At 42.1% G+C, this 15,462-nt stretch overlaps 1 protein-coding gene across 2 annotated transcripts in view; it reads left to right on the top strand.

The window, feature by feature from the left end:
- Positions 1–15,462, top strand: part of TMEM255B (transmembrane protein 255B) — a 73,439-nt gene that overhangs the window by 914 nt on the left and 57,063 nt on the right. For both annotated transcript variants that reach the window (XM_014944222.1, XM_014944221.1), the window contains exons 2-3: positions 6,603–6,745; positions 11,431–11,493. In XM_014944222.1, the coding sequence (XP_014799708.1) occupies positions 6,603–6,745; positions 11,431–11,493 (206 nt within the window). The remainder of the gene's footprint in view (positions 1–6,602; positions 6,746–11,430; positions 11,494–15,462) is intronic.

Raw genomic sequence — 15,462 nt, 5'->3', positions numbered from 1 at the left:
CCCGAGAAGGCGCAGCTGCCCCCGCCTGGGTTAGGGGGGCTGTGCCCCTCGGAGCGGGGACACCGGGGGATTTCAGACTGTGGGGGTCCCGCCGTCTGTCTTACTCTCGTTCACCGAGAGTGCTTAAAAAAATACCAGTTATTTTCTTTTGAGCTTTCCGCCGCGCTTAACGAATGGCCGCGGCGAGGCTGTGGCGCTGGAACGGGCGTTAATGGGAAATTGGGGTAAATCCTTCTCTGTTGGAGGCGAAGGGGCAGCTGCTCTTTGCGGGAGCGGGGTGCGGGGCTGGCCGGCGGGAACAGGCTTGTGGCCGGGTGGCATCCGAGCCCGGTGGCGACCGGGTTTGCTTCCTCCGCTTTCTGGTAGACGCGCCCCCCCTTCCTCGAGAAATCACGGGTGTCCGCCAAAGAGGGGGCGAACGTTTCGTGATCCCGGGGGAACTTCACTCGAGCCGAGAAATTGCTGAACTTCTCGGTGGGAATTGCTCTGCGTGTGTCGCGTTTGAAAGGACAGACAGGGACCTCGCTATATACCCAAGGGGTGTAACAGCCAGTTAAAAAAAAAGTTAATTTTTGTCTTAAATTTGGAAGAAGAAACGGTATCAGTGCTGAAGAGGTAGGAGCGAAAGATGTGCTGTAACTTAAAAAGGTTTTCAGGTAAGCAGCTGAACAAGCAGAAGGTGTATCCTAGCTTTAAACTAGCGATTAGCTGCTCGTTACATTATTTATTAGTGAAACAATTGCTGCCAAAGCAATGAAGTCATAGTGGTACTGCATGATATCACGTACTATAGCTATACTACATTGTATAGCGGGATTTCTGGGTTTGTTTTTTTGTTTGGGTTTTTTTGTTAGTTTCTGATTTCAATACGTGTTTGAGGTATTTGCTGCCTTTGTTTTGTTTGGGGGTTGGTTGTTTTGGTTTGGTTTTTTTTTTTTTTTTGGGTTTTTTTTTTTTTTTTTTTTTTTTTTTTTTTTTTTTTTTTTTTTTTTTTTATAAGTAGAATTGTAAAGGAATGCAGTAGTGTTTCCTGTGGATTTTTAGTATAGTATTTATACTATTTATAGTACTTCCTATGAATATGTAACATACTCGTGGATTCTTCCTCCACAAATTCCTAATAAAGATAAGAGATGTGCCTGATGAAAGCTGCTATCTTGTGGCTTGAAACGAATGCTGTTGCATCTGGTTGAATTAGTTCAGCCCTCTGGACAAGTCAAGCATTTAATCAGAAAAGGGAAAGTAATCACCAACAGCAGGTGTGAATATCTCTTTTAAGCACCTCACTCCATCACGTTTAATTTTGGAAGGTAATGTAGGATTAATTCCATTTCACTGGCATAAACCATTTTTGAAAATACACAATGATGACTGTAGCCAAGAGAGAGATGGCACTGAAGTGAGCACTGCAGTAATTAAAAATTATTAATTTAGCTGCAAAGATTTTCCCTTAAATATTTTCTCGATAGCAGCAAAGCAGCAGATACCTTTGATACTAAACTCCTCTGTCTATGGTGAATTTCTGTTTAAATTATCTTACTATATATGGTTAGTGCCACTCCCTGAAGCATGTCACAATTTTTAGTAATATTCATTAGGTATTAAAAATACTCTGTTTTTTTTCTGCCACAAAACTTTCTTCCCTTCCTTATCTTTTTTTCGTATTAGGATGCTAATATACATTGGGCTGGGGCATTATTTGAAATCCATTGAATTCCATTTAGATCACCTTAACTAGATCAAACAGGAAGGTCTGAAATTCCATTGTTCTAATATTCAGCAAATGTGATAGTGATCCCAGCAAATTGCTACATCCTGCAGCAATTCTTCCCTTGCAAAAAATCATTCCACACTTTTTAATAGACTTTGTGACATCTAGAGCTGGATTTTAAAAGGAGCGGTGAAGTTAGCAAAATATAGTTGCCTTGGTCTAAATGTAGACTTTTTAAAAGTTAAATTGCAGCTCATATGCAAGTTTTCCAGAGTTGAGAGGTGCTCCTTCACTCTATTCTTTCTTTCCTTTGATTATCAGACATGTGCCATATCATGGAGATGTTTCATCATAAATTTGTTCATTCTCCTTTTCAACTCACCCTTTGCTTCATTCAAATCTAGACCCTACTATTCGTCATTAGATCCATCACTTTGCATTCTAACAGCAATCTGATCTATACCTTCCCCATGAAACCATTCGTTTTCCATAGTCTTCCTACAAATTAAATTTATCCCCCGGCCATCATGAACGGAGCATTGTAAATACAATTTTGTTTTCTGCAACTGATGAATGGACACAAGGCTTTGCTGAGTCCAGCAGAGCTTAGTCTTCAGGAGACACTTTTTCTCTTTACTCTCTGGAGGATGATCTCGATTTCTCTCCTCAAGGGCCTTTCTCTCTCCCAAGGAGACAGCAGTCTGGTGTCTCTCCTCCTTGTCCTGGCAGCATTCTCTTTCCTTCCATTGGAGTAGTGGAGCTGAGTGGCTCAAGCAGGTTCTTTGCTGACAGACATTTAGCAAGCAACGCAGAGAGTGTTTCTGGGGCTGTTCCTTTTTGCACACAATTTAAGTCTATGCCAGGGAGAGCACAAGCCAGTGATGTGGAAGCAGCATTACCTCTCTAATTTATCTCCCAACTTTTACTGTAGTGCCCACTGGTGCAGTATCAGAACTCAGTTAATGCGTCACTGGGCAAAACTGCTGAAGAATATTGCTGATAGAAGGTTCACACTCTCTGTTGACCCTGGTCTCAAGCTCACACTAATAAGGATATGATGAGAAGATTTCTTTCTACACACTTGATTTTTGGTATACTAGAGATAAGAATTTGAAGCTATAACTAAATTGGAGTAAGGTCCAGACTAAGAGTTTATATGTTCATTCTGAATCATTGTTAAAGAAGTTAAAGGGGATAAATGTCAAAATTATTCTGAGAGTCACTCCAGTATTAAAAAATTGGAAAGTCAATGCCCTACATTGACTGTCTCCTTGCACTACAGGAACGTCAGTGTTGGAAGAAAATTCAGCCTAGAAATACTGACAGCAATGTTTCCTCTGCTGTTAATTTACCAGCTGTTCTTGTATATGGTCAGCCTTCAGTCCAAGTCCTGCCACCGAGAGCGTCAGGGAGGAAGGCTGGGCCAGCCCTTCTCTCTGTGCTGTGGACAGGGCTCCTGAGGGAACAGCCTGGCATTGGGTTTTGGCTGGTAGATACAGTAAAAGCAGATCCAAAAAACTGCGTGGCAACTGCTACAAACACCAGTAAACAAAAGACTTCAAAAATCTTGGGAGCCAACATGACTGAAATAGCAGAAGGGAACTAACAGTAGGAACCCTTTGCAGCTGTAGCTTTTTTCATCTGGAGATACTGCGCTGCTTTACAAATATTACTGGGGGCAGATTGGACCTTCAGTTTATCTCCATGCAATCTGATTAACCTTTGCCAGTACAGGTGTTACTTTGAGAAAAATGTGAAGGCTTGTCTCCTCAGACATTTTCATAAAAGCAGACATTCGGTGATTTCAGAAACTCTTGGCTGAGGAGCATCTGTTCCGTTGACTTTCAGAAGGTTTGTGTTCCTACATCCTTTTAGAGTATGTCTACATTGCAGCTGCAGTTTCATAACAGTGGATATGAGCACACATACCCAAGCCACCTTTAGTCTAGCTGTCTTGACTATCACAAAACCTTTGAATAATTCAAGTGGGAAGGCACCTCAGGAACTTGCTAGTCAAACCTCCTGTTCAAAGCAGGGTCAACTATGAGGTCAGACCATGCTGTACAGGTCTTTTTCTGGTTGGTTGGATCTTGAAAACCTCCAAGGATAGAGACAACGCAACCTGTTCCAATGCTTGACTGTCCTAATGTTGAATTTTTTTCTCCTTATATCCAGTTTGAAACACTTCATGCGTTTCAGTTTATGTCCACTGTCTTTTGTCCTCCTGCTGTGCACCACCGTGAAAAGCCCTAGTCTGTCCTCTTGGCAACCACCTCGTAAGCACTGGAAGGCTAATACTAGTCCTGACAAAAGCCATCTCATCTATAGACTGAGCAAGCCCTGTTCCCTCAGTCTCTTCTCATACAGCGAGTATGCCAGCCCCCTGACCTTCTTTGGGGTCCTCTGTTGAATTCACTACAGTTAATTGATCTATTTCCTCTACTGGGGCCCCAAAAGTGGGTCTAATATATAATATGTGGTCTAAAAAGTTCTGAATAGAGGAGTGTAGTTACTCCTCTGATCTACTAATGATGCTTCTGTTAATACAGCCCAGGATGCTGTTGCCAGGGCACACTGCTGGTTCCTGTTCAGCTCATTGAAAACCAACACCCTCAGGTCCCTTTCAGCAGAGTTGCTCCCCAGCCTGGCTGTCCCTTACCTGTGTCATTGCAAGGCATTGTTCTTTCCTTTGCTCAGGACTTTGCATCTCTGTTGGATTCTGTAAGGCTTCTGCTGGCCCTTTTTTCCAGCCTGCCTAGATCCCCTTAAGTGACAACCCTGCCCTCCATGGTATTGACTGCCTCCCCCGGGCCCCGGTTTTGTGTCATCTGCCAGCTTGATGAGCAGGTAGGCTACCACTTTCTCGAGGTCATTGATGAATACACTAAATGGGACAGGTCCTAAGACAGACTCTCATGGTACTCCACATGCTACTGGCCTCTAGGTAGAGTACCATCTACTAACCACTCCCTTTGAACCCAACAATACAGCTGATTTTTTAACCATCTCAACTGAGTTATGAGAACGTTGTGGGATACCATGTTAAAAGCCTCGCTAGATTTAAGGTAAAAGACATCCGTTGCTTGACAAGTCCAGTCATTTCGTCATAGCAGGCATCTGGGTTGGTCAGACATGATTTGGCTGTGGTGATTCCATGCTGACTGTTGCCAATCACCTTTTCTTTGTGTGCCCAGAAGCGTCTTACAACAGAATTTGCTTCATACTTTTGGTCCCAGCTTCCCAGGAACCAGAGTGAGGTTGTAGTTCCTTGAGGCTTATAATTCCCCAAATTATCATTTTGGGCTTTTTCAAAGATGGGTGGAGCATTTGCATTTCTTCAAATATTTGGGATTCCTCGATCTCCATGAGTTTTCAAGGGTGACAGACTGTAGCAAGGACATCAGATATTACTTAAAATCTGGTAGATACGTTGAATGGATCATTTCAGTTTATGGGAAGGGCAGCTGATCTGTGGAGTTACATGTCTGACGTCTTCTTTCCCCTCTCGGCCATGTCAGCTGGCTGCATTGAAAGAACTGCCTTTTTCCCCATACACTAGGTGAAGCACTGATTGATAATGAAGAATCTCTCAGTTTCCATGTCCCAGTGACTCTCCATGGGTTAACAGGGAATTGCCAGAGGCAGGCAGCTGGGGCATAGCCTGGAGGGGAGATGTCTGGAGAGTCTTATGAATTATTTCTTGATCTTTAGCAGGAAGACTTTGTACATGCAGGTGAAAGAGACTTGCCTAAGCTCAATAGATGATAATTGTCTTCAGTAAAGTTGCTTGCATTTCATACTAAAAGACTGGACTCATTTTGGCTGGTTGTTCTACTGGAGAAATATCAGCAAACATATTTATGATTTTTATTATAAATGCATTTATTTATTAATTGAGAGTATTTGACTTGGTTTGCAAACATCACTATTCTAGCCTGGCTTTTGAACTGTGAACGTTTAACAGAATTACCTGGCTTCAAACTGACCACATAACTCAAGTGACTCACAGTGAATGGCTTCTACGTGCTTTTTGACTTTCCTGCATTTCCCCTGCTTTTGCTTCCAGCAGCATCATCCAACCTCATCCATGGAGACTTCCCCTCTCACAGCACCCTGGTGAGGGCTGTGGCCTCCCGTATGCAGTGCGGTGGGGCTGGGGCTCTGATGTTAGTTACCCGTGGTCGCAACTCAGATGTGCCACCACAATAACAAGGTTAAAAGTGACTTGAAGCAGGCTGAAAGCAGTAGATGAGCCTTCCTTTTTTCACTTTTGGGTATCTGAATCCAAATCCCAGTGAGACTGAATGCATTTTACTAGGCAGCCGCTGTTTAAAAAGGTAGCCCCACATATCCTTACCTGATCGACTATATTACAGCTTTGCTTCAGAGATACAGATTGGTTTGCTTATTCCAGTAAATATGAAGAGCACATATGTTTTAATGATAACGTGCTGAGCTTCTGCTAATCTGGTTTAAAATAGAAATTTTTCTGTTCTGTCCGGGTAGAGTCAAATTGGCACTTACGTAGGTAACTGTTTAAGGCATGCAGGATCTGACTTATGGATGTGAGCAACACTTAATTATAAACATTACTGAAGACAAGGCATAATTATCATTGTCAGTGACTTTCAGTTCAGCTTATTAAAAGCTCATTTCATGTGTGTACCCAACGCGTGTATTAAGTTATGCTGAGCTCTAGCTAACTCTGTGGTTTTTAATTCCCTCTGTTGTCTGCCAGCTCTTTTCCTTAGTGGGAGAACAACGATGGGTTAACACCAGAAAAGATTAACAAAAAAAATCTGCTGTTATTTTGTGTTTGTTCTACCATGATTGCAATGAAAAGCTCGCTCTCTCTCTCTTTTTTTTTTTTTTGTGTCCTCACTCCCTCCAGGACAATTTGCAAAGAGGAAGAAGACTTCCCTTTGGTTCACAGTGGCTCTGCTGGTGGTGTCCGTTTTCATACTGACCATAGGTCTGGCAGCTACCACAAGAACAGAGAATGTTACCGTGGGAGGCTACTACCCAGGCATCGTTGTGAGTAGAGAAACCTATTTCAGATTATTGGGTACTGACCAAATTAATTATTATCAGCTGGATACAGGAAGCTCTGATTGTATGAAAAAAAAAAGAAGAAAATTCAGTCCTATGGCATTGAATAAAAAAAAAAAAAAAAAAAAAAAAAAAAAAAAAAAAAAAAAAAAATTAAATATTCGGTCCTGTTGCATTTCATAGGATAGAAATGCTCCTTTGTTTTGATCTAGTTCTAAGGTGTGATAAGGTCAGGGGATAAACTCTGTTTTTCTGTAGTGCCCCGAAGGAGAGGCTGGTAGGCAGCACAGGGGGGTCCAGGCTGCAGTGTGCTGGGCTCAGGGGACGATGTGAGAACCTGGGCTTGACATCCCACTGATCTCTGTTAAATGTGGGCATGTAGGTGACTGGACAGTAATCACGGGATAGATTTAAATGCCCTTTTAGAGGTTTACTACATTGATGGTAGAAAGAGTCACTTAGGTCTTGTGTTGACATGCCATTGTGGGTCCATTGCAGGGAGAGCTCTGCAGATGGGCATATGGAACTTCTCCCTGCAACCTGCCTAACATCTTCTTGTGCAGTCTTGCTGTCAGTCCTCTTGTACAAAATGTCCTTCTGAAATCCTTAGTCTTGTTTTGCCTTGGCAACAGACTGCTTAAACACATTCCTGCACTGGGCACAAGATTCGAGTTGCATCTGCTTTGACCTGTGGTGCCAATTCAGCTCCCTTTCTGATCCTCCTCCTTTCTGATCTCAGAAGAAGAGATCGTACATATCCAAAAGGGTGGAAAACCCCTGGACTCAAAAAGTTTTTTGGGATACCTGGCTTGAGTTTTAAAATAAAGGAGTACGGGCAACAAACAGAGAAAGGCCCATCTTCCTTGTTTGGTCTCCCCAAGCCAGCCAAGAGGAGACAGAGGGTGCAAGGTGAAGGAAGAAACTTAAATTTAGGCACATGCTTAGGTATGTGGCTCCAACACAACTAAAATCTGTTGTAGGGTGCTGTTACTTCTTGTTCTTTATGGAATGAAATGCCCAAAAGAGAGGCATATGTGTCTTTTAACATTGTACATACATTTTGCACTGCCGTTAATAATTTGTGAGTTAGAACTGTTCCTCCTAAGCAAGTCCTCTTATATCTTAGTGTCATGCTGAGAACAGGTCTTCCAGAAAGATAATTTTGGGATAATGATCTATAAGGAGTGGTGTTTTAAAAATAGAACAAAAAGTAGTTCCAAGAATAAAACCTTAAAAGAATGAATTTTCCTTTCATTAAGCTAAAATAGATAGATTAATACTGATAAAGGTCTCTTCTTCTTCTGTAATTTGAATTGAAATATTTTAGAAGACCATATTAGCTGCATTCATCTCCTTGAAATAATTTTAATTTTTAAACTATTGTCTTTAATAAGTGTTATAAGTAATAAACCTATGTGCATAAACCAGCTTATTTCAGCATTTAGTTTCTTTTAGAAATAACACAATGTCTATTCACTCATTTGAAAAATATAATCTACTAAAATATTTTTTTTAAAATCTTGGAGTCAGTATTAATAAGTAGGTGGAATAGCTAGAATTTATCAGAACACTTTGAAAAAAACACTTTTCATTAATAATTTTGCCCCTCAGAAGATTATTGGAGCTAAATAATTTTCATAAAATTCAGAATTCTTTTTGTGCACATGTGATGGATCGCTGAAGTAACTGAGAGTGAGTGACGAGTAATTGTTGGTGTATACTTCATTAATGCACTAAATATCCCAAACATTTAGCAAGAGTTGAAGGTGCTACACAAACCCTGCATGATATCTTGCCAAAAGCATAGACAGAGGTGTATGACGGCATTGCTGTGCTCCTGCCAGAGATTATTGACTCCAGTGCAGCACTGGCAGGTGGTCTATGGGGTCACCTCTCCTCCTCCTCCTCTTCTGCTCAAAGTCAACCATCTCTTTCAGGATGAGCCGAATAACCTTCAAGAGGTGCTTCTCTTCTCCGCTGACAGTAGAGGGAGCTTAGGAAACCGGTATCTCACCGATCCCAAACTTTTTGATGCCTTAAACTAGGGGACTGAATTCGACGCCACCTATTTGGGTTGGAGCTTAATGATCCTTAAGGTCCCCTTCCAACCTGAACCATTCTATGAGTCTATTTAACTATTGGGATCAAAGGAAAGAAAGATTATGAGGACAGATAGTTGTAATTAAAATTAAAAATAAGGTCTAGTTCTCATAGAATTCAGTAGTAAAATACTAACTTCAGAGCTGGTAGGTGAGATCTAAGTCTCCACTGACCTTAGGTAAGGGATTTTGGTCTTAAAAACCATGCAGAATTAGTTCCTATCTTGCAAACACCTACAAATGTGAATAAGACTATCCACTTGCATAGATTTACTTGCATCTAGAAGCATTCGCAGAGCAGGGCTTTAGGTCTAGATCCATAATATAATTTGGTCTTCTGCTTAATTCATATTGGCTTCAACATGAGATAGGTGCCTTAAGTTCTCTGCCTTTGTGGTCACTTGTCACTTATTTGGAAGAAGCTTTTTACTGAAGACATTTTTACAGTGGTAGGTATTATCTGCATTTATGCATCCAAAATAATTTAACATAAAATATTTCTGCGTGTAGATGAGTTAGTATAATGTTCCACTTTGAGAGGTGTTTGCATTTAGTAGACTACTGCTTGATTATCAGTTTGGGTTTAGGGATGTCTTTGCAGAACAGGCTGCAAAGCCAGAGTTGGAGCTTCTTCAACCTCATTTCCTTATAAATATTGTTTATACTGAAATATTTAATGTCACTTCTCTATGGCTACTGCTTGTACTGTTTTCATTTACTATTTTTATAATCTTTCAACCAGGAGTCTTACAGTGTCCAATTGTCCCCAGAGTTCCCAACCCAAAGTCTATTGTCTAAACAGACCAAAAAAAAGCAGTGCATATGGCCCTAAACCAATCTCAGCAATGCCGTGGCTTACATCGTGATCTCTATCTATGGTCCTGCTCCTTCGGATTTAATTGCTATTGTTCCGTATTTGCTCATTTTTTCTTCACACGGATAATATTACTCCTCTCTGTGTTCCCTGCACCAGCCATAAATGGGGCTTTATGGATGGCTCCCGTTGGGATGAAAAATGGGGCTTGGAGCCAGGTGTCATTTTGATGTAGTTATCTTAATGTACAAAGTTGCTGTCCCCTGAACAGAGTGTCCTTGCTCATGGTTCCAAGTCTCTCTCCTATTCAGCTGTCAGCATGGATGCACTTAGGCACTCTTTCTTTTTCAAAGTCTCTGCTTTTAGTGCTTGTGCTTCCCTTTCACATAAATCTTCTCGCAGCGCTCTATAGCAAATCTCCTTTCCCTACATTTGCTTTTTTTTTGAGAGGGAGTGACGGATTCCTGTTGTGACACTGAGCGAGTAAAAGTGCTTGCAGGAGATTTGCTTTCTGCTGTGAGCGGTTGTGCGTAACAGCAAGGAGTTCACGGGCATTGCTCAAGCCCTTGGCTGGGACATGTAGTCCTTAAAAACTTAACTTGTGCTTGGAGGAGAGGCTCTCCATCAGATTCAGAGTCCTTGTTCCAGACGGGGGCTTAGATTCCTTAGCAGAAACTTCATGCCCTGGCCATGGTGTGGGTGGGGTGGGAGCTGAGGGGTTCACTGGGGCTATATCTGGGCATGGTGGAGTGTCAGCCCTAGTGAAGATGGGAGCAAGGTATGTGGAAGTGGTGGGGGATTGAGACTGAAGTGACCACAGGGCAGCTTGTGGCCCAGGCAAGGCCAGGGTCTTTCTCTATGGAATGACCTTGTTGACGTCTGCACTCCTGATGAGTCTGTGGCCGACTACATCTCAGGTGTGCAGCATCAAGGAGACCCCTTTTCTCCAAGCCCGTGTGAGCCTAGAGGGCATCCTGGCTCCAGGAAAGTCTGGTGAAAGGTTGTTGCTTTACCTCGTGTTAACCATGAATCCAAGGAGTTTCTACCTCTCCAAATCTCATCATAAAAAGGAGGCTTTTCCTGCCAGCCTGGCATTGAAGCAGCACTTGTAGGAAGAGTACAGCCAGCTTACTCCAGCGTCCCTTCCTCCTCTCTCTCCTGTTGATGCTGCTGAACTGGTCCTTTTGGCATTTTAGCAAGGACTTTTTCTGGGATGTGTGGTAGTCACTCATAGTTACTGAAGTCCAACACAGTCATAGATAGTGATAGGTAGTCATTAAAGTCAAACAAACCCAACCCAAAGGGTTTGAACTTGAGTCACTTGCATGGCAGCAAGACATCAATTTTTTGAGCAAAACTGTTTATCTGCAATTGCCTAAAGCTTTACAGTTTTCCAAAATAATTATGTATGGGCTAAATGTAAGCATTCTTTTCTCCTACTTTGCTTAATTTTTACTTTGCAGTGTGTAAAACTATAGATGACTATGGTAACAACGGCTAGGTTATAGACATGTATGTCCATACAGGCTTCCATTTACAACATGACAAGTTTTGCTCTGAAATATCAAAGAGCTGCAGTTCTGGTCATTCCCCGTTACATTGTAAGATTTATGTCCAGCAGTAACTTCCACCCTTTCCCCTGACCCACCCCAGTTTGCCCATCTGTATGATACATCAGCTCAACACTGTAATGCTTTGGTATGTTGACCTAATAAGCTGACTTCATGTGTTTCTCTTGGTTTTGTTCTTTGCCTTAGCTTGGCTTTGGATCTTTCCTAGGGATTGTTGGTATCCACCTGGTAGAGAACAGAAGACAAATGGTAAGCAACAGCCCTTTTTCTTTTCATTTTTTTATATCAGAATGTCTTAGAAACCCGAAAAGCAGGGATTTCCGGTTGATGTAAAACTGCTGCATCTGCCTCAAAATGTTGTCATTTGTTTCACCATTTCTGAGAAGTTTCAGAGAAATACGAATTGGCCAGTGAGTCCATCTGTACAGGGTTGGTTTCACTTCTGACAGAAGCAGCCTACATTTTTTTACTGAATTGGTTTCCTGGTAGTTTAGTGAGTTGAATCGACCCAGGGTAGGGTCAGTTGAGTGCCAGAGCTTGGCTGGGACCATGTAGCTGGGAAAAGGGCAAGGAGAGAGACAAAATGCATGGGTCATGGCAGTTTGGGCAGCAACAAGCCACATAATCAGCTCAACCATAACAGGTGATCTCATACTGCATAAGAAGTTTAAGTCAGGAACACTTTCCTGAAACTTTATGTTCTGAAAAGAAGAAAAAAAAACCCCTGAGCTCTTGCTATCAAGATTCCCTGGCTAGGTCAGAGAAGAGCTGACGACACTGTATAGTTTGTTTTTTATTAGCTTGGCTTTACAAACTCCTTGCTTTTATTTCCATGAGGAACTCACAGAACGTCCTTGGGGCATCTGGGTAAAGGAAAGTGTGCAGGACGGGATTTTGTGGAAAGTCTTACACTTCCCTCACTCTTGGCAAAAAATAGCTGAGAATTGTGTCTTGGTTGAATAACAGCATGTCTAATGTGCACTTTACAGTAGACTGATTATAGCTGAACATCATGAAATGTGATTAATTTCATAACTCAGAGCCCTCACTGGTAGAAATCAAGAGTGGTGTTAAGCTCAGAGGAGGAAATGATGGATTTACCTTGCTTTTTATTAATAAGTAGCTACTTACAAGTAGTCTGCTGTGATTCCCTGTTTTCTTCTTCTTCATAAACACAGTCTTGTTGTCACTATTTGTAGAACTCTTCTGTCATAATATCACTTTTTTGCATTGTGTTTAAGTTTTGGTTATGTAAGTATTTGTCTGCTTTTGTTTCTAGCTGGGTTTCCCAAAGGAATGAGATTTATAAAGCTGTGATGTTTGTCTGTGTCTCTCTGTTCCCCATTCCATTTTTTCAACATGTTGACTAATCTCAGGGAAATTCAGCAGGGAGGTAGAGACTTCAAAGGTGTGCAATTCCTTCAAGTTTGATGAAAATTCACAGGTGGGTAGAGGAGAGAATTATTAATTAGTTCCCCCATGGCGGTAAAGGCTGCAATGTCAGCTCACCTCTTATTAAACACTAGGGAATCCAAATGGGACATGACCTGGGAGAGACAGATCTGCAGCAGGCCAGGCCTCGTTAATTTTGCTACTAACAAAACAGCTTATTTGTTTTTTAAGAACTATTGCCCCTGATTTCTACATCAGAGACCAGGACGAACAGCAGGTTCCAAGTTGCAGACTCAGGAGTGGGCAGATGAAAATAGCTTTGTCTTCCGCAGCGTTTGTGCTGTTTTACTAACAGGTTAACATTTTAGGGTTGTTTTATCTTTCAGTTTTCCTCTATTCTGCCTCTTAGTTTTCTATCGTTCCTGTCCTTAGCAGAAGGCCGAAAAAGACGTAAGGTGGGTAAGCAGCGGGTAAACCATGTAATACTCAACGTGTTGTGTCATTTATACAAGGACTGTGGAGAAATAAGCATCCAGTATGTTTGGTATTAGTGCCTATTTGCATTTCCCAGCATGGAACGAGAAAAAGTGCTTTTTCCTAATAACACTTAATGATGATCTGGCTGTTGAAAGATTGGGTTTCTGGGAAACAGACCAATAAAATAACGTGAAAGTTTAGTTATGCTTCTTGACTTGAGTACCATCCACATTGGGCTAAGCCTTTTAACGCTGTCTTCTAGGACTGAGCTGCTTGTTTTTAAACATTACGGAAATGAGATTGAAAGGGTTTATGTCATACTACAGCTGAGGACAGCAATTATTCCCTGGGGTGTAACTGAGTATATTCGATTGAAAGAGCTTAGAGCAGCTTTAACAAATTTGCGGTCATCAATAAAATGTAGGGACTTACAGAAGCACAGATATGTAATAGAAATGTCATATTCCTGTAACTAAAAATTCTATGCATTGTAGCAGGACAAAAGGGGGTGGGAAGGAAAGGAAATGGTTTAATCGTTTGCTTCTATTTTAACTGGACTTCCTTTGAGCAGTTACTGCAGTATAATTTGAGTTTAACCCAGTGTAGCTCTGGCAATTGACTGGCCCTTGTAAGGGCCGCATTTTGGCGTGTTGTTTCATTTTTTTTTTTTGTAAATTGAAAATTAATGTAGATTCAATTACGCTAGGAAAGAAAAAAAAACCAAACCTATTTTAAATTGACCTTTTCTCCATAAATCTATTTCTCTTTATTTCTTGAAGTTCTATTTCCTTGTGACCCATCCTCTGTAAGTCCAGATTTAGTCATGGTTGATGAAATGCTAAGTGCAGTATGAAATATGTAACGGTTAGCAGAACTAGTTCAGCAAATACCCAGCACTCAATAAATGTGAGTGTGGGGTTTGAGAAAGAATGAAAGCACAGTTAGGCAGAATGGACAATGGTTTGTTCTTAAAACACAACATTAATAATGTTGCACCTCTTTGACCTCGTTCTTGGCATCCCAGGGCCCCACAGCAGGAGTCGATTGTGCTGACCAAGGTACAACCCTTAATTCAAAGGAACTGCCTCTTGCAGAAGCAGGCTCTGCCTCATTGACTGGTGTGATTTCACTTCACCTCTCAGCAATCGTGCTTGGCGCTGCTATGCAGAACTTGGCACCAGCAGAACAAAATTTCCCTTTGACTAAAGATTTGCACTGATTAGAGATGTTTCTCACTGGCAAACCGCAGAAATTGAAGAATAATGTCTTGCTGTCCCTTTTTTTGCCTCTCTTGCCCCCTGCAAAGCAGGTCGTGGATCAAAGAACAGAGGACAGCGGTACGTTGTTTTGTTCCAAAGTCACAATTAGTCCAGCCGGATGGGTGGAAAATATGATACTGCTCAAATCAAATGGATTTGATTGTAAGACATGAAGTGGCCTTGCTTGTTTGCCTGCTTGCCGTCTCCTTATGTTACAGTACAAAGTGTTTCCAATTAGAAAATGAGATGCTGAAGTCGCAGACAGAGGTGGGGAAGGCTGGGGGTGCGGGGGGTTGGTGGCAGCAGAGCTGAGCAGTGAGCATCGTTGGGGGAGTGCTGTAGAAGGTTTCTCCTCAGATAAAAGTGGAGGTGGCATGAGCCGGCACCCAGAAATGAAGCACCCTCTAAATGTGGGATGTCGCTAAGACACCGTGCATGTTGTTTTTGCTAACCTGATAGATAAACCAAGCCTTGGCTCACAGTTTCCACTCACACATCTTTCCAACGCCAGTCTTACCAAGCCGTGCTGTTCTTGTGGCTGGGAATGAGCATGCTGAAACTGTGGTGCCTGCAGGAGCAATGGGGAGATGCGAGGGCACCGTAATAACTGTATCTGGGTTTTGAACATTGGCAATATCACAGTGGTGCCTGCAGGAGCTCGTCGTAGGGTTGTGGGAGTCACCCCCACAAGGGTGCAGCTATGGCAGAGAGCAGCAAAGGCAGGAGGGGAGTGGGAGAAGTTACAGGAGCATAAAGGACACAGAGAGGACAGGAGGGGTCAGAGAAGCAGGAGTGACCCCTCAGGAGGTGTGAGTTAGCACAAACCTCCGTAGTCCTTACAATGAAGACAGTTGCCTGCAGGCCTCATTTCATCCATTGCTGAGTCTTGCTTTTGTTTCTTCTTCATGCTAACACACAGCTCATTTTCTTGCTGATGTGTCTAGGACATACTCTAAATAAATCTAATGCTGGTCCTTGACTTGTTCAGAGAAAGGGTTGTAGTGATTTTAGCCGAGGAGACGCTTCTAACAAAAGCAGAATATGAAAACATGAGGGAGGTTAAAACATGGAGCTCTGCACACAAACAGAA

This window comes from Calidris pugnax, unplaced genomic scaffold (genome assembly GCF_001431845.1).
Source record: "Calidris pugnax isolate Ruff unplaced genomic scaffold, ASM143184v1 scaffold69, whole genome shotgun sequence".
Lineage (NCBI taxonomy): Eukaryota > Metazoa > Chordata > Aves > Charadriiformes > Scolopacidae > Calidris > Calidris pugnax.
The sequence above is the reverse complement of the archived record's forward strand: the minus strand, read 5'-3'. Positions and strand labels throughout refer to the sequence as shown.